Source organism: Limulus polyphemus, unplaced genomic scaffold, assembly GCF_000517525.1.
Source record: "Limulus polyphemus unplaced genomic scaffold, Limulus_polyphemus-2.1.2 Scaffold99, whole genome shotgun sequence".
Taxonomy (NCBI): Eukaryota; Metazoa; Arthropoda; class Merostomata; order Xiphosura; family Limulidae; genus Limulus; species Limulus polyphemus.
In genome coordinates, this window is record NW_013665709.1 from 573,438 (window position 1) to 597,306 (window position 23,869).

At 30.0% G+C, this 23,869-nt stretch overlaps 1 protein-coding gene across 1 annotated transcript in view; it reads left to right on the forward strand.

Moving 5' to 3' along the window:
- The window catches only part of LOC106469820 (hypoxia-inducible factor 1-alpha-like), a 61,641-nt gene extending 37,778 nt beyond the window's left edge, over positions 1-23,863 (forward strand). The window contains exons 7-14 of the mRNA XM_022399308.1: positions 510-657; positions 3,203-3,375; positions 7,775-7,956; positions 10,072-10,227; positions 13,402-13,532; positions 15,934-16,457; positions 18,338-18,438; positions 20,906-23,863. Coding sequence (XP_022255016.1) covers positions 510-657; positions 3,203-3,375; positions 7,775-7,956; positions 10,072-10,227; positions 13,402-13,532; positions 15,934-16,457; positions 18,338-18,438; positions 20,906-21,121 — 1,631 coding nt within the window. The 3' untranslated portion in view covers positions 21,122-23,863. The remainder of the gene's footprint in view (positions 1-509; positions 658-3,202; positions 3,376-7,774; positions 7,957-10,071; positions 10,228-13,401; positions 13,533-15,933; positions 16,458-18,337; positions 18,439-20,905) is intronic.
- The last annotated feature ends 6 nt before the right edge of the window (positions 23,864-23,869 follow it).

The following is a 23,869-nucleotide window of genomic DNA, read 5'->3' on the forward strand; positions in this document are numbered from 1 at the left end:
CAAACAAACAAACAAACAAACATTCTGTTAATTTAGATATGTTGAATTTTGAAAGTGACCAAGCTGTAATAAACTTCAGTTTGAAAAGAAGCAGGTATGCTAGGTTATGTTTAATTAGAATCAGCTTCAGTTTAACAGTCGCCATACCATCTTGAATCCCTAATTACTGCTCATCCTCATCAGTCATCAAAATTTGTTAATACTGATAGTGACGTTACAGTTTGTTCAGTTATGCTGTGTAATGTTTGATGAGTTCTTGGGGTTTTCTAGGTGGATAATTACATATATGCCACGGTGGAGCCTACACATTCCTTTGCTGATCAAAAAAGGATAAATTTATAAGTTACAAATGGAATGACATCCTTGAAATGAAGTAAATTTCATATTCTTAAAAAGGATTTTAAACATCTGTATAATTAGTATCTCTGAAATTTCTAACAGTGTATCTAGTGGAAATATTACAGAAAATACTATTGATAGTTCCTTAATTATTGATTTTTTTTTTCTAGTGTTTTCCAAAGGACAGTGTGAAACAGGACCATATCGTTTTCTTGCTAAGCATGGAGGTTATGTATGGTTGTTGACCCAAGGAACTGTCATCTATGAAAACAATTCAACAAAGCCACAGTGTGTTGTTTGTGTCCACTATGTACTTAGGTGAGTTTCGTGTTATTCACTATGTGCATTAGTTCTTACAAACATTATTTTTGCAAATCAGTATGTGTAAAAAAATTATTATAAAGAACAAAATAATAAGTAAAGAGATGTAATTTCTTTTAAGAAATAGTTTCTGGTGCTATAAATTGTCTGTTATATATTAATGTTAAATTCTTGATTTATTTGAAATAAATGGTTTTATTCAAAACAAGTTAACTTACCTCTGAAATACTAAAAGTCTTCATTGTTGAGTTTCCTCTCATGCTGTCAACAGTTATGTGACTTTAAGTTCCTCATGGTCTTCTACTTTATTTGACCCATCATCAGTTTTCTGCTTTGCATGCTATGATTTGTCCCATTTTGAAATTTTTGTTATCAGTGCAATTATTAGCTATCAGATACTTTTGCTCTTCTGATTCCATAGCCAGGATAAAATTTTTACCTTGATATCCTCCTTAGCTATGGCTCTCGCTGGTGTAATTTATATTTCTGTATGTTTTTTATGTTCCTTTGACTCATTAGACTGTCAACGTTTCAGCTGACCTTGAAAACTTTTTTTTTCTGTATCACCGTTATTGCCAGAATTTCACTTGTAATGTGATAGTTTCCCATTCAGGATGTGCATGTCATTTGGAGCTGAATAGAGTTTTAGCATTTGGACTCACTTTTGATAGTTGTTCCTTTTAGGGAAGACCAGCAAGTAATGTTCATCCTTCTGCCTTGCCTCCCTCGTCTACTTTCTAGGCAACGTCAACTATTTCTACTCATTCCTTTTGACCTTTCCAAGTGGCCAAACATAGAAGTAAGCAAGATGGATCTACTTGACCTACTCATTGATTCTCTTCTGACCAGACGTATCTCTCATTGGAACTATTTGGAGTTGTTTAGGATGACTGGTTTATCTATGAGACTCTTGGGTTTGATAGAACTTTTAGTCTGGTCTCAATGTCTTTTTTCCTCTTCCTTACAATTCATTTGCTTATATATTCTGGATCAGGAAGCCTAAAATCTCCTTCAGAAAGGTGTATTCAAAATAATTTATCATGCTTTACAAGGCCCCCCCCCCCAATCTCTTTGTGGTTCTGAAGAAAACAGGAGATTGGAGACCTCTCATAGACCTGTCTCAACTCAATCTGTACCTGAAAACACCTCATTTTAAAATGGAAAACATGAGATTGAAAACAAAGCTTTGTTGTGGCCAGTAAACGATGCAGGTGGATATATAGTATGCTTGTATTTATATCCCTGTATATTAGTCATCTCATTCTTCTTTTTTCAATTGGGGCATAGTTTATGTCCTTTCCTTCAGCTCATATGTTTTCTGTCATGAAATTAGAAGTTTTTTCTGGCCTTCTTCATACACTTGACATTCACCTTTACTTGTACTTTGACAATTGGATTATTCTGACCCTTTCATCCATTCAGTCTTTTATGCACATTCAGTTGGCCAATAGCTAGGTACGTCTCTTGGGTGGATCATCTATAACTGTAATTCCTATTTAATGCCAAAATAGTATTTGCCACATCTCGGGTTTTGTTTAAGGTACACTTCAGCTCTCTCTCTCCTATGGCATTGCAAACCTTAGAACCATGTACATGTTCTTTATGTCTTCCATCAAAGTCATTCTTTCTGCTGTAGGGAGAATGTCTTCATTTCATGAAGTCATTCTCTTGAGACATGCAACACTACCATTGGGTCTTTGATTCTCAGTGGCACCTGACATCAGATTCATTTTCATACAGCATGCCTGGTTCTTACATAACTCTCAACTCTCCAGTTTGGGTTGAACCGAGAATTTATGACAGTAAGATCTTCTTTTTCATCTTCATCCTGTAGATGATTTTTTCATAGATGCCTCTCTCAGTTTGAGTTGCTGTGTTGGGGAATCAGCATTGTCCTGGTTTTGGACTTCTCAGGAAGCAACAGCTCACACCATTATGTTAGAACTTTGGGCTGTTCTGTAGTTTCTGGCCCTTCTATACCACAGTTCTGTTAGTGGTGGCTTATTTTTACAGACAGAGCAATACTCATTCTTTCTAAAATTTATATACTTACTTAGCTTCATTCTCAACTTATTCACCTTTAAGCCTCTGACATTCTTGGTGAGAGAAATTTTTTGGCAGACTCTTCTTAGTTTGTCGGTTTCTCCCCAAGGAATAGACTCTCCACCCTTTGGCTTTTCAGTGACTATGTGAAAAACTGGTCATCCATTTATCTATGTCTTTGCTATGTCAGTCACCTTCCACTCTAGTGGTCTCCATTTCCAGTAAGTCAGTTTTGTCATCAAATTTGAGGGCTCCCAAAACTCCTTGACCTTCTAGTTTTGAGGCTTCTTCATGACTTTGTTCAAAGAACATTTATTTACTTATCTTTTGTGGGGGTTAGAAGCCTACATACAGAGCAGATTTTAAATCATTATGCTTAAAATTGTGAGAGGTTCAACAATATGGTAAACACAAATGTATAGTTCCATTTCTAAATTACTATATATATATATATAATGAAACTATACAGTGTTTTTTGTTTTTTTTCTGACTTTCATAGTGGAATAGAAAATCTAAGTGAAGTGGTTTCAGATGAACAGGTAAAAAATAAGATGGAAACCTCTCCAGAATCCTTTGCTTTGAGAAGTTCTACTAATAAGCTTTTCTGTCATTGTACTGAAGGCATGACGAAAGGACTTATGATGTTTACTGAAGGAGAAAATGGCTTGACTGGTAAGAATAAACATTAATTTCTTGTACAAACTTGGAAACTTGTATTCAGAAATGATATCTAACAGTGCTCCTTGCTGCTTTATATATATTTGTATTGAAACTTGTAAACATTGTTTTAACAGATAACGTGTCAAACATTGTAAAGGCTGCAATGTCTTTGGTAACTGAGTTATTTTATACATATATCTCTTTTAGTCTTCAGTTTTCACTCATCATTTCTTAGGCAATACATATTTCTATTTTGAGAATCTTTGAACAACTATGAGTCTAATGTTTTATTCTAAGCTATCTTTCTTTTGAAAGATTTAAGCAATACAACCTAATCAAATATCCAGACATTGAAATACAAATAAAAAGTATTATTTTATAGGACATATCACTTTGAGTTTTTCAGTGTATACTTGATTTTGGTCCTTTTTAGTTAATATAGGATATGTCTACTTTTCTTAGCTTTGTTCACATGCTATTAATATATCATTTTTTTTCTTTTTATTATTAATACAAAGTACAACTGGTAAAATTTAGGATTTCAAGTGTAACTTTAAATATAGCAATAAATTAAAAATGTCATCATGTACAAAGTGAAAAGGAGAGAGTAAAGTTGATAACAATAGGTTTTTTTTCATATGTTCAAGGCTTGTCATTAAGAATAGGCAACATAATTCAGAAATATATAGATTGTAGTTTAACATTCTCTTTGCACTGTATAAAAGGTATAAAAGATAAAGTAGAAATAGTTAATAAATATAAAATTTATAAAATTCCTTGTGTCTGTGGTTGAGTTTACATTGGCCAAGAATATAAGGTAAATGATTCATCCTAGCAGAAGTCATGGTAAGTAAATTTCATGTTATAGACTGGAATAATGTTAAACTCATAAATCAAGTGGAGTTGAGGTGTGAAGTAAATATCAGAAAACAACAGAAATTGAAAAAAACAAAACAATAATATTGTGTTCAACGGAGTGGTTGGTCCAGGTTTAGAAGAAGTGCAGTAGTGGACATATGTATGCAGATTACTGTGTAGTTATATGGGTCTTGATCAGACTTTCAACTTTTAATCCTGAAGATGGTGGCATAAGAACACTGAAACATCTAGTCTTTTTAGGGCAGATCCCTGTTTTTAAATAGTTATTTATTTTGTGATTATTTTAATGTTGTATATAACTTCTTTTTCTAAGGTGGTTATTATGTCAGTCATGTAGTGTTAAGGTAGAGAAAATAACAGATAAAATATAGTTTTACTGGAAAAAACTTTCGATATTCATTTAAGAACTTTCAGAGGTTATGAAATATGAAAAATGTGAGATGAAAAAAGTATTTTTAATCTTAACTGGAAAATCAGTATGCACTCAGACTAGTCACACTGTTACTTGATAAATTCATAGAAAAACCTCTTGTAAAAATATTTAATTAAAAATTGATTTTTTGTGCCATAAATATTCAATTTTTACAAAAAGCTTTCCAAATCTTATGAAGATATAGCATGTATAGTTTCATTGTTACATTGTGATTAGAAAGTTAATCAAAATGATTGGCACCATATACAGAGAGTTAATACTGTTTCATTGTGCGGTGTTATGTAATATTATTAGTTAAACCTTTGACTTTCAATGGTCAGAGCAATGAAGTTTTTAACAAAGTAGGTGTTGGTTAAAGTTAGTTTTATATATCAACTTATTGGCAACTAAATTGAGATCTGATGAAATAGTGCTTTTGTACAAGTATGTATGCATATAATATAATATATCAGGATATAAAAGACTGTTTAGTTTAGATATTATTGATTATTTTATGAGTGAATATTTTATTGTTCAGTTTTTGTTTAGTAAGAGTTAAATGCAGATAATTGTAGGAAGTTATGTTTATAATTCATTGATGCTGAGACTATCGAATGTTGTGTGCAATATGTTGATGTTGAGAATATAGAGATTTCTAGAAGGTGGGCAGATGATTAAGTGGTGGAGATACAAATAGTGTGAGATGAGCAAAAACAGCAGACAGACAATAGTAGAAGAGAGTAAAGTTGTGGGCAAGGAAAAGTTTGGCGTGAAGTTAACTACCGTAGAAGTGATAGGCCTAACATTTAATATGTTACAGTAAGACTAACAGTCGAAAAAGAGATAAGGAGAATAACTTATTCCATCAAAGCATGGTTGTAAAGTAACTGGATTAGCCTGAGTGCACTTTGACAAAGGAACAGAGGATGTTTTGAAGAAAGAAGACCAAATGATTATGGTAACTTGCGCCACACTGAATACTAGTGCAATAGTAATAAAGAAGATAGTTTGGCTTGTCAATTGAAATTCTAAAGCAATTCAATAGGCCTAAGTGGACTTTTGACAAGAAGAAAACCATATATATATATATATATATAGTGTTTATGATATGCTTATAATCTCTATAGTGTGAAGTATTTGTTGTACATACCTCTAACTTGTTCCAAATGTATATATTATTGTGTGTGCTGTTCATTTATCGTTGAATTTATCACCAACAAATCACAGACACCTACTGTAGAAAAATCCTAAGCCCAACAGCAAAAAAGTGTATATTTATACTATTAAGAAGTATAAGTAAAAGCCTTTTATTTTGACAATTGCTTAAGAACTATATTTTAATTTTGACAACATACATGAATTTTATTTTTTCAAATTGTTTATTCATTGTGTGGTAGTGAAACACATATTATACTTTATTTTGTAAGTATGATCAATAATGTATTAATTAACTCTCTCAATACAGGCTCAGTCGATCAACCACATGACCTTTTTGTACTTGTTTAAAGTCTTTATAGATTTAATACTTATAACTCTCAATATGGTGTGTATATCTCACGAAATTTGGCAGTCTTTCAGTTAATATTACAAGTCTTTCACAAACAAAAAATCATATTTTTTAGTGAGGTATTTTTAATAAAACAAAACAAAGATTTGTCCTGGAATATATTGAGTATTTGTTTTGAATAGTCTGTGTGCAAAGTAATTTTCATGTTAAAATTAAAAATACTTTTCTTCATCTCAAAAATCTCAAATTTCCTTTGTGTAATCCCTAAAACCTCCATAATGCATTTCAAACGTTTGTTTTGTCAGTAAAACTTTATAGTTTATCTGTTATTTTCTTTACTCTAGCTCAAAACAGGATTGTAACCACCAAAAAAAAATCAAAATAAACCTAAATTACCTTTTTTTCGTTCTAGAATGACTTCAAATCATAACATGAAACTACATTTGTTTATCCTTAGTAGCTCTAAGTTCATAACAGTATACATCTATTTATAATTAAATGTTATTTTTTTTATTGCCCTTTGAACCGTGTCTGACTACTGTCCGTGCCATTATAAGTTGTAAATCACTCGGAGAACGTGCAGCTCATGGTACGCTATCAAATTACATTACCCACAAGCTGCTTACATGCATGCCTAATAAAACATTTTAATTATTTTTATTATTATTACTTATTTTACCTAATCTAGTCTTAAGTAACTTAAAAAGATCTGTATTTTTAGATTTTAGTTACTTTTATAATAATAAATAAAGAAGAAATATGAAAAAGAAGAAATAAAATACTTACTCAATCTTCTTTTTTCTTGTTGTCAATTGTTGAGGACAGTTAAGCCTAATTCTTTATATTGATAATAGTAATGCACTTAATAATTTTTATTTAATTAAATAATCTACCAAAGAATATAGACTAATAACATGCAAAACGTAGACATATTCCCTTACCTCTCCAAATTTTTCTGGCTTTCTAACTATGTGATAAGAGCCATTACAAATTCATTGTACAAACCTTGTAGTATGATTGAAATTGATGATATTCTGTTCAGAACATAAAGTTATACAATACATCATTTGACAGATGAAAACCTTGACTTTCTATTGGTTATAGGTAATACATAATGAAACGTAAGAGAGAACTATCAACGAATTGTGAAAGGGAGGATGTGACAAGTGGGTGTGGCAGGAGGGGTCTGATTTTCTATTAGATAGCTTTGTAATCAAACAAAATTGAAGACTATAAAAATTATGGTTTGTCTGAACAAAAACGATTTTATAGCGAATAATTTACATTTAATTTTGTACTTTTTTGAGGGGTGATCGATAAAGTGGGGATGATGGCATGGTAAGAGAAAATGTGTCATGTGGGTCACACAAGTGAGAATTCAGGATTTTTTTTAAATATTGCCTTTTAGAATTAAGAACTTAAAACTTATATATTATTAAATTATGTATTATTAGCAAAGATTTTATGCTGTTCTAATTGGTATAACATAAACAAAAGGTAGTTTAATATAATTTTGAATGTAAGACACTAAAACCTTGTGTCATGTGCAGTAAAGGATACCCAGGGCAATAGGGTTAATTATTTTGTAAAAAAAATGTGTTTGTTTTTGCTAGATATATTTCGTGATATGATTCAAGACAACAAGATTTTACCAGGAAAGAACTTAATAACCGAGGTACCATCTCCTTTAAGTGGATGTAGCAGTCCACTAAATTGTGATTCCTTTCTACAATACAGGGAAGATTCTTTGTACTCTCCACTTTCATCTGAAACTATGAGTTCATCTCTTAGCAAGGTACTGCATTTAATTAGATGTTTTTCATATTTTTTCTTGCAAATTGGTGTACTCTTGTTATATAGTAATACAGCTAAAGCATGACATATTACAATATTTATTTTTTTACAATTAATATTTTGATTAGAGCAAGCAACGTACTGAAAGTAAAACTAAAAATCAATGCAGTAATGAGTATAGCTAATTACATATGCATTTCTTACTTACTAACGAAGATTAGAATGTTTTTTTATTTTCAATATTTTCTACCGTGAACTTAATAATATTTCAGGAGGCTTGGCCAGATTAGGAAATTTAGGTTAAAATGTTTTTGAACAACACAACATCATGATAACTGAGTACAAATGGAACTGTCCACAACCTTCCTTAAAAACATGTTGTAACCAAAGGAAATCCAGTAAAGAGCACCAACTGTATAACTTTAGAAGAGCAGTGGCATCTAAGATAAATTGCTAAGACATGTTACTGTTTAGGTGGAGAGTCAAACAGCAGGATATTTCCAAGAGAACAGCCAAAACTAATGTTTATGAAGATTCAAAATAATGAACAAGAAACTAAATGAATACCTGAATCAAGTGATAAAGATGTAGAATATTGGTTCTGCAATTAAAATATAACAATGTGAGATGTAAGACAAAGGGAATAATACGTTAAACTTACAGTGAGGTGGGTCTAAATTACATATCATCTTGTAGTGTGTTTATAATGCTGAAGCCTACTAGACTATTGTTTTGAAATGAAATTGCAATTGAATATGTATTAGGTTTTTAAAGTTATGTAGCAATAGTTGCAGTTAACACTAGTTTGATTTATATTTACTTTGATGATTAGGATTACCAGGACATTAGCCCAAAATGCATTGCCTCAGATATTCATATTGTTGCTTCCGTAGAATTTAAATGCAGCTACTGACTTCTAGAGTAAAGACTCCATTTGTCTCTCATTAGTAACAAAAATAAAAAGCTTTAAACTTAGAATGTAGCTGGTATTGTGCCATTGACTGTTATTGAAATTCAAAAATATGAAAATCCCCTGTTGTTGTTGAAAAGAAAACTACGGCATAAACACACACCAGAAGAAAAAACAGTTATAAGTAGTAATAACATTGGAAAAACATAGTATATTCAGTAGTACTTATAAGCTAGTATAAACTAAATAGAAGAATTAAAGAGGCTTTTCTTTACAGAAATACATTAATAGTTTGTATATAGTAATCTAATCTATACACACAGAGAAGAACCTACATTTAAAAAAGGTGTTTTAAAAATTTTCTAAACATCTTAGATAACTAATTTTTGAAGAACTTGAATGTGATTGTGTTGTGTTCAGTAACTAAACATTCTTATAAAGTATTTAGTAATTAGTCAATGTGTCATATGACTCAAATCCAAAGAAGTAGGATACTACAATATAGGAAACTGCATTACCAAATATATACAAGTGTATAGTGCATAATAGGACATAATTCTAGTGGTCATAACTATTATCTGATTTTAATTTTAATTTTTATACAGATTAACTGCTTTCATAAATTTCAGTTGTTTTATTTATGATATACCTTTTATTAATATTGATTATTTTTATCACAATATGTATAATATATATATACACACACACACACACACACACTCTTATTTTTACTTGAAAATGTTATAAAACTTTATTATATGTCATTATTAGTTGAAAATAAATTTTGGCAATGAATATATTGTCCATGGGAATAATGTCTGTACCCTGCAAGCTAAGTGCCATTCAATTGCCAATGTTTCCAGATCTATGAATCTATATTATTCAGCATCCTGGAAGACAGATAATTTTTAGTTAGCTTCATCTTACAAAATGACCATTCCCCCTTATGCAGCGGTGGCTAGAATTGTGTGAAAAATGTGAACATCTAAATAGCAATTAGAAATGTTAATCCTTTTCTTTTATCTATTTGGTATTTATTAACCAAATATTTTTTCCTTCTCCAGGGCCATAGGTTCAGGAAAAAAATCCCCAGTCTCCCTGCACACTTAATGGGCATTTTTATAAAACTTACCAGTTTAAAAACTATCAATTGTCATTGGCTTTATTGGTTTTCCTTGCTAACTGTATGTTCTTTCTTGGTTCCAGAGTGGAAGTAGTAGTATGTCTGACTTGAGAAGCAATAAATACAGTGTTTCAATGGAAGATCTTCCAGCTTTAGAAAGCCCTATGGAACCTTTGTCAAACTGGGACTTGAAATATGACTCATCTAAAGTCTTTGCAGATAAAGAAACAGATATTCAGGTAAATTTTGTTTTTTAATTTAGAAAAATTATCCAGTTACAGTGTAGCTTCCCAGGGCCGGATTAAGAGTTTGCAGGGCCCTAGGCCATTTTAACTGTTTTAAAGGAGACCAAGAGAGAGAGTCCATAAGTAGGCATGAGAAAAAGCTCATATTTCTGTAAGAAAAATGTTTTTATTACACTGTAAAAAAAAAAAAAACACATTACTCCTAATTCTAAAAGTGAACACAGCCATGCCAAAAAATGCTGCTTAGGAACTGTGTACTAATGTGGAATGTACCCCAATTTCTCTTCCTGAATTCTATCTATCCCATAATAATCTGTTTATCTATTTTTCTATTCAAATTCAGTTATATAGAGATTGGCAAAGACTTCATCTCGAAACCTTAGGAGCAGGGCCCAGACTAGGCCTTAATCCTGCCCTGTAGCTTCCATAGTTGTACCTGCTTAACAAATACATCTTCACTGTAAATTTAGGGCGTAGTTATTCAATCTTTGGTTAATAAAGGACCAGGTAATGAGTGATGAAAACACCTAACAGACAGTTTTCTTTGCATACAAAAGTAAATATTACATAAATTTTTAAAATAATAATGTTTTATGACTAAATTGGTGTTGGAGCTAAGATACAATTAGCTTGATGGACCCAAAAGTAGTTCAAGGACTGTCATATGGACAAACTTACAGGTAAATTTTCAAATGCTTAGAAACTGTGTTCCATTCTTTATTAAGTGTCAAGAGTTTAGAAAATTATAGCAAAAAACTAAAATTTTAACTTACAATAATTATGAGTATTTAACGAATTTAAAACTAAAATTTTAACTTACAATAGTTATGAGTATTTAACGAATTTAAAACTAAAATTTTAACTTACAATAGTTATGAGTATTTAACGAATTTAAAACTAAAATGCATTACTCATTTCCTTTTAAATTACTTCTGATAGAGTTTCGTAACTCTGACTACTAGAATATTGCAAACTTTTGGATCTCATGGTTTCTGTTCCAAATCCAATAAAAATAATTTACGGTTTTTTAAAGTTTGAAAATAAAAAAAAAATTAAGTTTGACAAACCTATTATTATTAAGTACAAATTTATATATTCTGTATTACTGAACTTTGATCATGCATACTAATTGCAAAACTTCAAAAATATATGGGTACAATTTTTGCTTAAAAGATAAATTAGTCATATTTAAGTTGTAATGGAGTTTTTTAATTTGCTCATGGTTACATAAAAGTATTCATTATTTATCAAAAACCAAAAATGCTTTCTCTTGAATAGCAAACAGCAGCTAAGTATATACTATAGAAATACTTAAGGTAGAGCTTAAATAAAGGTACTGATTACTTAGTGAAACGACAATGACTTAACTTTAATAGGATATGTGACATGAGTACTTTAGGTAATAACCAAGTTAAGGAATATGTATGGTTACACAGAAGCACATGTAATAAATAGTTTTAAAAAATAATTTCTCTGTTCAGTTTAATGGCAAGTTTGTGGCTTTAAACAGCTGATATTTGTATTTATATTGTGTTACCAGCTTTAAAAACAGACATTTATTATTATGCTAGTTAAAATATTGCAGTTGGACCTTGTTCATTTGGGCTGTATTTCTTGTCATCCATAGATATGGCTTTGAATTACCTCTGTGTATTAACTGTTTTATACTTTTAACTGCTAGTTTTTTCTTTTTTTGTAGTTTCATATTAGTAATAGTTAGATATAGATTGCTTTAAAGATATGCCTTAATGAAGTTAGAAATATTATATAAACCAGATAAATGATGTAGACTGAAGTAATAAAGAAAGGGCTTAATATGTTTTACTTCTTATTCATGTGATATATTCATAATGTTATGTTTGGTTTTTCATATATATTTCTTAACAGTTATGTTTAAAAGCTTCAAAATATTGGTAACAATTTAGCTTAAGTATGACTGTACTTTTTTTATTGAATTTGTTCTCTCTGTGTTTCTAATTTATTTGTTAAATTCTTATACCATTTTATACTTTTTGTGATTTATTTTGTACTCATTCTTTTGTCTTTCAAAGTAACCTTCTAGCTTTTTAGTGATGTAATTATGATAAATATCCATTGTTGTGTTGTCAGCTTTTATTGAACATGAAAAGTTTTCTGTTTTTTTATCTTTGTTTTTAAATACAAAATATATGATCTTAAAAAGTAAAATAATATACATATTAAAAAATATGAAGTGATCATTAAGCTTTGAATTTTCCATAATGTTTTCAATAAGGGAGATAGCTAACAAGATGATTATTTGCTTCTCTTCTTTTACAAATGTAACAGGGCCAAGTGATACCTTTTGTTGCATTATTCAAGCATTTTGAGTTGCAACCATTTTTGCTAATGTAATGTTTGGGGAAAAAAATTTTTTTAGATTAAAGAGATAAGGACAAAAAATAGATAATATATTATTGAGTAAACTTATACACAATATAATAGCTTAATAATATGTTGAATAAGCTGCAGTATTTTATTTTTATTTTTTAACTTACATTTGTTCCACTGCAACTTCACAGTCTTCTCTTTATCACTAAAATTATGTTTATATGTCTGTAAGCATTATAAATATTGTGTTAAATGTATCATAATATCCATTGTCTTACGTTACAATAATAAATGTTATGGGTGAGATTTGCATGTATATGAAGATCAGATTACTTCAAATAAAAATTCCAGAATTATATTTACTAACTACAAAAAAGTTTAATACATATTTATAGTTGATTATTGTACCAAATAGCTAATAAAATTCATTCTAATGCTAAACTTGTTTTAAATATATATCAGTAATTCTTCACTTTATTACTTCACATTTGATATAATTTAATTACAGAAAAGTCACACACTTTAGCTTTGAGAATTACATTCCAATAGAAGTAAATATATTTTTCATCTTAACTTTCTTTTGGGGATTTTGAAGTGTGGTGCTGTATATTTTACACAGTGAAGTGTTACCAAATATTCAAAAGAATTTTTAATCAGAGTAAATGTCTAATTTTGAAAATTTATATTGAAGAATTACAAAGACTTGAAAAAAAGAATTAAATTTTGGCAATTAAATTAAAGTATTAAAGTTAATTGTAGATGTATCTGTAAAATGAAAATGGCATTTTCAGAAATAAAGTATTATTATTTTCTTTATAGGATGAAGAGTTTATTGGAAGGGCACCGTATATTTCCATGACAACAGCAGATGATTACCCACTTTTCAGTCTTCCTGAGAGAGAGATGTGGGAATCCCAAGAACATCCTCGCCGGAGATCTTTAAGCCACAGGTATTTAAATTCCAATTAATTTAAGCTTAATAATACCTGTTAGTGATGTAAAATCAATGAAAAAACTTAAATAAGTCATTGCTTTAGTTGTTTGAAAACTGTTGTAAGTAGAGAAAAAACACTCCCTTTCAGAATTAGAGATAATTGCATTTAAATAACAGAAGAAAATTCATATTAACTTTATGAAGGAATTAGAACATATACAGTATTATCACTCCAAGTACAGAGTATTTTGTCTCAAAGATTGCAGACCTATGTATTAAAAAAAATAACAATGACAGAATTTCAAATATACTTGCTATATTTTTATAGGAGATTTTTGATTTGGCGGGAAAAATAGCAATTGAATGTAAAAAGAAGTAATCATTTGTGATACAACATTAATCTTGTAATATTGTATTATGAAAATAACACAAATGTGAAATTATCAGTGTAAGAGATACAGTTTGTAAATCCTTTCTTCCAGAAGGGTGAACTAACGTCTTTATTTAGGTCACACAAAGGAATTTTCTTATATTGAAAGTAGTACTAACTTATTTTTGGTTAAAAAAATATACCTAGAAAATCAAATGTATCTAAATTAATTTTAGAAAATTATATTTGATATCAAATAGGATAGAAAAATCAAAGAATATTTAACAAGTACATAAGTGTGTCAGGTTTGTAATGAGTTATTTTTTTAGAAATGGAAATAAAATTAGTAACTGGTAGTAAGTATGGTGTAATATTTTCATTCATCAGCATCATCTTTATCTGCAATTATTGATATCATACTCTCCAGAATAATGGTCTTAAAATTGAAACTTAAAAATATATTAGTACTTAGATTGTCATATGATCAGGAACTTTATTTTGTTTTCAAATTTTGAATTGTTTTTGTAATCACTTATTCCATTGGATGACTGCAGCTTGTACTTGTATGTGTCACAGGAGAAGTAATAACCCACTCCAAATTTTCTAGTAAAGTTATATTGATGTTATTGATTATAATGTTTAAAATACTTCTGAATATTATTATTAATTTTACTCTTAAAAAGATTATTTTGCATTATTAGTTTAGAATATAAGGTAAGGTTGGCAGAACCATTTGAGTTATTATCAGGGTTAACTGAAAAAAACTCCACTGATGATTCAATGCATTCTAAGCATTATTAGTTTATAAATAATGTTTTATTTCTGATCTGTTTAGTTAGCTTACTTTAGGTGATAAGTTATTAATAACAACTATACTTCAACAATTTTTATGCTGTTCTTTGAATGTGTTGAGTGGATCTTGTAGACATACCTTAGTATGGTATCCCTAGTGGTGACAAAACATTTCTCTCAACTGATGTAAGACTTATTAGGCCTATAATTACTGGGACAATTTTTTATCACCTCCCTTGAAAAGAGAAGTGACATTAGCTAACTTCCAATCCTCTAGTACCTGCCCACTATTCAAGTACTTACAAAAAATAGTAGCAAAAGGCTCGCATATCCAATCCTTATCCTCCTTCAAAACCCTTGGGGAATTATTATCTGACCCAGGAGCCATATCATTTTTTAGACTTCCCAATTTTTCTTGACAAGCTCAGAATTAATGCAGTCATATTGTCCAACTTTGTTTCCATCTATCAGCTGTTCAAAATGAGGAATACTGCTTAAATCTTCATTAATAAAAACTGAAGAAAAAGCAGAATTTTAATAACCCAGCCATTTCGTAATTATTCCTCAAGGGTCCTACCCTAATCCTAACATTTTGTTTACCCATAATGTACCTAAAGAAGTCCTTACTGTTAATTTTTACATTTTCAGCCAACCTTTTTGATGTCCTAATTTCCTGTTTGACCAACTTTCTTGATCTTCTATAATCTTCTATCTCCTTTCATACCAGTCAATTCAAATTTCTTAAACCTGTGATGCTTTGATGAATAATGTTATTACATTCAGTATCATCTTTTTACATTGAAAAATCCTTTCTTTGGGCTTATGGTTGCGTGTTCCTACCTTTACATACTCTAGTATGCATCTTTTTTCTTTTTTTTTGTAATATCTAATCTGGACACCTTATGGAAGACCTACTGGATGGTAAAGGCTAAAAACAACTATCACAAAACCATCTCACCTTATCCTTGTGGGTTTATTGTATTGTCCTGTACTATAGATTTGTTTTTCTGTTGCTAGTTTTGCTTATTTGTGAGGTCATTAGATTTGGTATTCAGAAGCTTCTATCTTTAAGTTTGTTTTCTGAGTATTGGTATATTTATGTCTAGGCTTCTAGGAAAATATATGATTTTTGGTTCTTAAAATATTTAGTTTTGTAGTGATTAAAGAATTTCTAATTATACTCTTATTTGTCTTGTTTTTATTATGATTTTCTGTTTATTTATATTTATGTGATACCTCATTTATTTCATTTTAGCCCTTCTCGGGCTGTTATCAACATGAAAGAATTTGGCTCCTGCACAACACTTTCTCCGACAGTCAGTAAATTTACTTTGTCACCATCAGTACCAATGGAGACAAGCTTTACACAAGATATCCGCAGTCGTAAAGATAGATCAATGCTACTCATGGACAGAAAACATAAAAATATACGAACCATTACAAGTAGAAGTCTATCTCCGTCTGGAATTGATCATGGTGGAGGAAATAGTAAGATTGATTTATCTGTTCACAAACACATGCCCAATGGTGAAAAAGTAATTACCTTGGAAGGTTTGCCAAAGTCACAGGCTGTAATGAGCATAGACAAGAGTCATATTAGGGAATGTCCTGTACAGTTTAATGTCCCAAAAGTTTGTGTAACATTAGCTGAAGAAAAATCTGTTCCAGCAGAAGCTACGCAACTGGTCAGTTCATTACCTTTTAAAAGAGCCTGTGCTAACTTCCAACCAGCTCTGAACAGTTTGAAGCGAATGAAATTTGGAAATGAACAGAATGAAAGTAAGTTTATGTTTTCTTACTGAATTGTGAGGAAGAGTTTGTTAAGTTTCTGTTTTCAACCATTGTCTAGTCTTGTTTATTTTTATACTCTCAGTTAGAACTATTAAACTGTACTTGTATTAAAACTGGTCATGTGTATTCTTATTTTGATGAGTGATACTTTTTTAAACCATAGTAATTCTAATGTATTGCAAAAAATTGTTCTTGCCCAAAATAAACAAGTATAGTATATAATAGGATGTGGTATATGATATAGGCAGTGTAGAACTTTTATTGGTTGTCCAAAGTACAATGTAACAGAAAATTTGATTTTAAAAGATACGTATTCAAATCCTCAATGATCATCAACAATAAACATTTGAGGAGAGGGATAAACAACAACTGTCAAAAGTAGTGTATCAAACTTCCAAATAGTGGTAAAAGCAAATGCACGAGTCATTTTAAAGTGACAGGAACTGTTTTCACATTAGTAATTACATTTTGCAGATTGTCTTTTGAAGTCTTTCTAAGTTTTTATCCAAGAAATTTAAAATTGTTATCTGCAAAGAGTCTGGATATTTTTCTTCATTATTTATTCATAGTTAGCTATGGAAGTTTGAATAAATTAGTAAAGATATTCCTCACGGGATATAGGGTATTCACTTGAGTGAAGAAGAGATAAAATGGTTACTTAACAGCCTCATTGATAAAGGAAAACACAATAGACTTTTAATGAATCTTAGAGGAACCAACACAATGGTAATTTCATGATCTGAAGAATATACCAGAATATACCTAAAGGTAGAAGGTAGAGTTGTAACGTGTGTAGGAGTTTACTTATTTGGGGATGAGTATTGATAGTGATGGCAACTGTGAAAAATAGATAAAGCAAACTGTATATGAATGACAAAAACAGCATTCTTATCAAATCTCAAATAATTGCTTAAGTGAATTGTCAAGCTTGAACTGATGAAGAGACTACTAAAAATGTTACGTATGATCCGTCCTACTCTTACACATGGAGGTGTGGACTCTGTCTGCTGTAACAAAACAGCAGTTAGACATAAATGAAATGTGGTGCTGTAGTTGAATGATGAAGAACAGCTATACAGAAAGAAAACTAATGAGGAAATATTGGAATGATGTGTAAAGACAAAATATTCAACTGTGGGATACATGTAGCAAATGGAAGATGTTTTTTGGGGGGCATGTAATTATATCTAAGATAAGATTCAAAGAGATTGTGATAAGTGAAATTAAAGAAAGAAGAGTGAGAGGCAGGCAAAGACTTGGATGACTCAATGACGTTAGAATTCTAGATGAGATGTTTGAATCAGGAAAGGTGGTACATGCAGTAAGGAATCGAAACAGTGGAGAACCTTAGCCACTAGCCCACAGAATTGGAGAGGTTGCCAGGATTGATTGATTAAAAAAAGGTTATTTTCCCTATATCTAACAATAATATGATTCTAAACATAAATATTGTTTTAAGTTCATTTACCAGATGAAAAACACTGGTTATTTCCACTTGTAGAAAAGTAACTTGTTTTAATGATTTTGACATTAAAAAATTAAATGTGAAATACATCAGAAATATTTGATTTTTATAATAATGACTTATTATGGTGATCTCAAATTTAGTATAGTAAAGATACGTCATAGGAGGATGTGCTTAAGAATACTGACAGACTGTGGTTTCAACCAAACACTTATAAAGTCCCATTTGAACTCCTATTTGCTTGTGACAAATCACTATTGACAAGACTTTTCAATCACTCAAAGTTAATCAGTTCTGGTCGACTACAAAACAAAGAAGAGGAGTTCACATGCATCTCCTAAGAATTATTTTCATTAAATCTCCATTCTTTGTGTGTTATAATTATACATTTGTTTCTTAATAGGAGAAGGTCACAGTACAAATGCTGGTGTTCTTTTGAATTTGTTCATGAATGAAGATGCCAACCATGGCTACTTGAATTGTGATTCCACATTTTACACCAAAGTAAGCTATCTTGTAGAAATTTGATAAATTTAAGGATTAAGTCCAGGTATAGAGCCTAGCATTTGCAACTGATTTTATTCTATAACATTTATATGATGTTACGTTTAGCAATTAAAGATTGTACACTGTCATAATTGACCCTTTCATTGTACAGTTTTTTTTTAGGCTGATTCCCAAAAAGTATCAATTATCCACCAAAAAATAAAAGTATGAATTTGACCCTTTGTATTACTTTTTCAATATTGAAAGCAGCTGTATTTTCTATATCTATCAGTAATATTCCTTGAAAACCATATTGGATAGTGAAAAATAATGATTTTAACAAAAGATTGAGGAAAATTAGAAGAAAAATGTTCTCCAATAAATGGCATAAATAATGGCAAAACTAAGTCAATAAAAGACTAAAATCATTACAAAATATAAAACCACTTACAGGATCTTTTTTATATCTTGGATGTTGCTATTTAGATAATTTTTTATAAATATCCAGGTTTCACAGCGTAGAACACAGATGGCAGGACACTTGCAGGTTTGGTGATTGTTGCAAGTACAGGAGGATATTCCTGCATGTTGCAGCACAGAGAAACGTTGTTTGGTAGCTGTGGGGCAAATCTGAATTTTACAGTCAGTGGGTATAAATGTTTATTTGGATATATCTAAACTATGCAGCAAAAGGGTTAAAGTAAAAAAAAAAATGTGTGTATGTTTTTATTGACTAAATTTTGGTTTTTCTGAGGTAGGCCTACAAGGGACTGGACTATTCTTGATAGAAAACCAATACTGAACAGTTTAGGCTAACAATTATATGTAAGCCTACTGTCATTAAGAGCTGAGTTTGCTCCCTTGTAGGCTTATCTCATAAATACTTGTAAGTTATCAAAATAAAATATTTAAATTATTATTATTATGTACTGATAAGGTTACAAAGTTCTCGATAAAAGTGCTGGTTTTCTTAAGCTCACATCCTTATTTTTGGAGGCTCCCACAAAAATATACTTACTAATTTTTTTATCTTACACAGATGTAGCTTGAAAATATATTCTTTATTATATATATAAACCCAATCCATAATTGATATAGAACATTTTTCATTCAGTTTCTAATCCAATTCAGCCTGTATAGAAATATCTAGTGTATGTTGTATTTGAGGTCTTCTGATTAGTGTTGCCTGATTCATCAACCTTTTCTGTAGTTCAATTTACGAACTATTAAGGTTAACTTTTAAAATTTGATGTGGTAACGCTTCAGTCTTAGTATGTCAGTGAAACTGCCTTGATATTTATTAAAAAGAAAAGGTAATTTCTGAATGAAAATCTGTAAAGTAACAGAAAATATTGTATGTGGTTATATTTTGAAAGTCTGGAGTTTTATTAATTTATGTTATTATATAATTCTAGTAAATTCTTCCTGTTTATGTTTTGGAATATCCACCAGTGAAAATTACCAATATTTAAAAGTTACTGTACAGTTAGCAACTAAAAATTAAGAGCATAGTGGTGTGAATATAGCCCAGGGGTTGCACTTACACAAAAAAACTTGTATATGTAATGAAAACAAAAAGATAAATCTATGAGCTGTGGAGAATCTATGCATTTAGTGTGTGCAGTTGTTTTTATTTTGCTCTAATTATTTATGTGTGGTCATTACTTGCTAAACTGAATTAAGCTTGCCTGATGTCTTGTCATAGAAGGAAATTCTGTAGCTCTGAAACTTGAAAATATTTTCAGGAACAAAAAGAACATCTAAAGAAACCATAAGAAAACTCCCACATTTGTGGGTTTTTTTCCCAAGTCTTCTAAACTTCCCATTAAATTTTTGAATTCACTTGGGATAGATCAGATCATAAACTATCTAATAATCTTAATTGAATGTTGTCTATAGCTATTTTTAAAGCTGAGCTTCACTCAGTAATTGTTCAGACTGCATAATGCAACATTATAAGAAGGTGGGAATGTAGCCTGTAGTAATTAAGTTACTAACAGAGAAGAGGAAGCATGTAAGAAACAAGACGTATATGATTCTCAAAAAGTGTTAAGTTTCTTAGCTAATATAAACCTATACTGTGAGATAGGCAGAAAAATTATAGAAAAATAAAAGGTCAAAAACTGAATTTATTACAGGTTTGTTGTTGCACAGAAATAATAGTTTAAATATTTTGTCTTTGCAAATTACAGTAAATATATTTTGTAAAATTACAAAATATTATTACAAAACAGTTTTTGGTTAAAAATTATTATATATTATATGATGTCAAAATATTATGCTTTTGCAATAGACAACTTTTAAAATATAAATTGGACACCATGATATACATGTAACAACGACTCTAATACATGTTAAATGTGTCAAAAAATGAGTTAATACCTTGTGATTAATATATTTTTTGGTATTATTAAGATACCTATTTTCTTTAGTGAAAGAAAATATTACTTCTTACAATAATAATTTTTTCCTTGTTTTTTAACAGTCCTCTCCACCATCCCCTTTAATATCAAGGTATGGATATCGAACATCAACACGAGTATCTTTGCCAGATCTTCTTCACCCAGAAGGTATAGCTATTCCAACTTTGGCTGATGTTACTCATCATGATGCAGAAGTAAATGCCCCCCTTCATTCAAACCATCTGCTGCAAGGAGAAGACTTGCTGCATGCCCTTGATCACGTATCTTCTCTTGTGTAGCATGTTGGACAAAACACACTTCTGTAACATCGTACAGACTGTTTTGGTTCATTCAGAGGAATCTGGTGTCCAAGAACCAGAACTTTGATTGTGTGTTAAACCGAGAAATGTGATCAGATTTCTATGTTCTTGACAAAGTTGAGAAATTTCTGTTGAACATTCTCAACTAAATTGTGTATTTCTTCCTCCATCATGTAATAGGTGATTAAAAAAATTAGTAACTGTGTCAAACATTTAAGTTAAGAAGAGACTGTATTTTTTATTGAAAAGTGGAAAATGTTGGAGCTTAGTATTGGCAAAATTGATATTTAGTGAGAATCAAGAGACAAAGAGTTATTCTGAATAAACCGATCATAATTTTTACTGATTAATAAAAGAAAACAAACAAGTAATAATAAAGTTTTTCAAACCTAAAGAATACTCATCTAAAGCTATAACCTTTTTTTTTAGGTCCTATACACTCATATATTTTAGTCCTGTATTGTGTATCCTGTTCAAAAAATTGCTAGTTTAAATAGTTTTGAGTAACAATAGTGGGGAAGTTACTTTCATTAAACAAGACTTTTGTCTTTATGGTTTATTTGAGCTTATTGCTCAGCAAGAATTGTGTAATAAATCACATTGTTCTTACTGAATTAAACAAAAAAGCACCTACATGTTAAATAAAGATTTTTGGGTTTGAAAGATTTTTTTCTTACAGAAGAAACCTGATGAAAACTCCTTTGTCAAAAATGTTCTTGAAGTGGGACCATTATCCTGCCATTTGAAAAAAATTAAAATCTAAAACTCCAAAAAGGTTTTTCTATAATTATCTAAGATTTTCTTTTAATTGGTATGAATTTTATTTATTTTTGTACTTAAAACTTTTTATCCAAGCTAGTCATCAGCATTGGCTGATGATTCTGTAAGAGAGATATGTACACATGGTTAGTATTATCTTGGGTTTGCATACATGAATATATTAATTGGCACTATCTTAACCATAAAATATCATATTTCTAAGCATTGTGATTTATAAGTGAAGTCATTTAAAATATGTGTCTTAAATAGAATTTTATGAAACTGATTTGATTGATAAATATTCTTCAAAATGTAATTGGTTTTACAATTTTATTATATAATGGTTTTGAAAAATCAAACAAACATTGTCACAGAACTGAAAAGGATATTTTTAAAAGATTTAGTTAAGGTGATTTGAAAGAGTTTTAATAAGTATAATGAGAGATTGAATACAAAAACTATAACTTCTGTAAGTCCGAAATGAAACCTAACCATTTGAATAGCTGAAGTATGAAGGCACTGCCTAACATACTGTGTTTGTTTTATTAACTTATAAGTCCAGTGCATGAAATACTAGATTTGTATTTCGGTTAACAGCTTAAGTTCACGTGGTGAATATTTAACTGTCACGAATGTCAGATACTAATGCTTAGTGATATTTCTCATCTTATTTATTTTCTCACTGATTTTTTTTTTTTGAGCTATTCATACATTTAATTAAGGATGTGACGTATATAACCTCTGCATTTTAGCTTCAATCTCCATTTATTATTATTTAAATATTTTTTAGTTAAGACAAAGTCATACATTTGATGTGCTACAGTTTTCTACTTGTAAGAATTTGAGATATGTTGTTAAAAGGTTTTTCTGATAGGCTAAAATGGAAAATAAATTTTTAAAGGATTTAATTGATTGTGGTGCTAAGCTTTAGCTGTATCCATCTTAAAATGCTTAGAAATACTCAATGCAAAATATAGTTTATTTTTAATATGAGTTTTTCTGTGAAAGTAACTTTCAGCTTTTTTACAGTAAAATACATAGAATAAACAATGTTTTTTAGAATGACTATGTGATCTTTAAACTTTTAGTAAGGAAGAGTATAATGTATTAATTTTATTGATACAAGCAGTATTTTCTTTTCTTTGTATTTGTGCTATAAGCAACTTTTATATAAATAAGATTGAACTTTATGTATGATATCTGTTTTGGTAATTTAATAGCTTCAAAAGCAAACAAAAGTCAAAGTGCTTTGTAACTTGTGCAAGTGTAGTGTTTTAATTTGTATTGTGTATAGTAAAGCACATTATCAAATATAAATTGACTAAATGCCTTCAAGGCTCTTCATTAGTCTTCATTAAAGATCTTTGTAGAAATAATTTTTGCTTGGTTTCAGTTTTCACACACTTATCGTGTTCATGTTGAAATCTGTTTTGTGGCTTAGAGAACTAGCATGTACAAGGTCACAGTGTCCACTTCTTGTCATCGGAAGAATCTATAGGAAAATTAAATGAGGTCATAGTGAGTTTGTTGGTTTAGAGTATACAAGGTATATTGTTCATGTTGAATTATGCTTTTTTGTTGAAGTGATGTCATCATAAGGTTAAAAACCAGCTTGCAGATGTGATATTTATTTTTGTGTAAAACATGTTAGTGAAACTGGTTGTAGAAAGTTATCAAGTTAAAGGACTTCTGTGTTATGTTACTTCTGTAATAATATAACTAGCAAATGACAGGATTTTGAGTGGGACTTTTGTAGTTTCAAATTGTCCATGGATGATGAGATCAAATTTTAAGTAGCATAGGGTTACTTGCAGCTCTATTAGAAATAAGTATGCATACAATGGAAGTGAATTTGTACCAACTATATTGAACTAGGCCAAATGATACATTTTGTACATTAAGGTTGAAGTTTGTGAAAATCTCAGATTTTAAATTGATTTAAGTTCTTTTTTCTCTGGTAGTGAAATA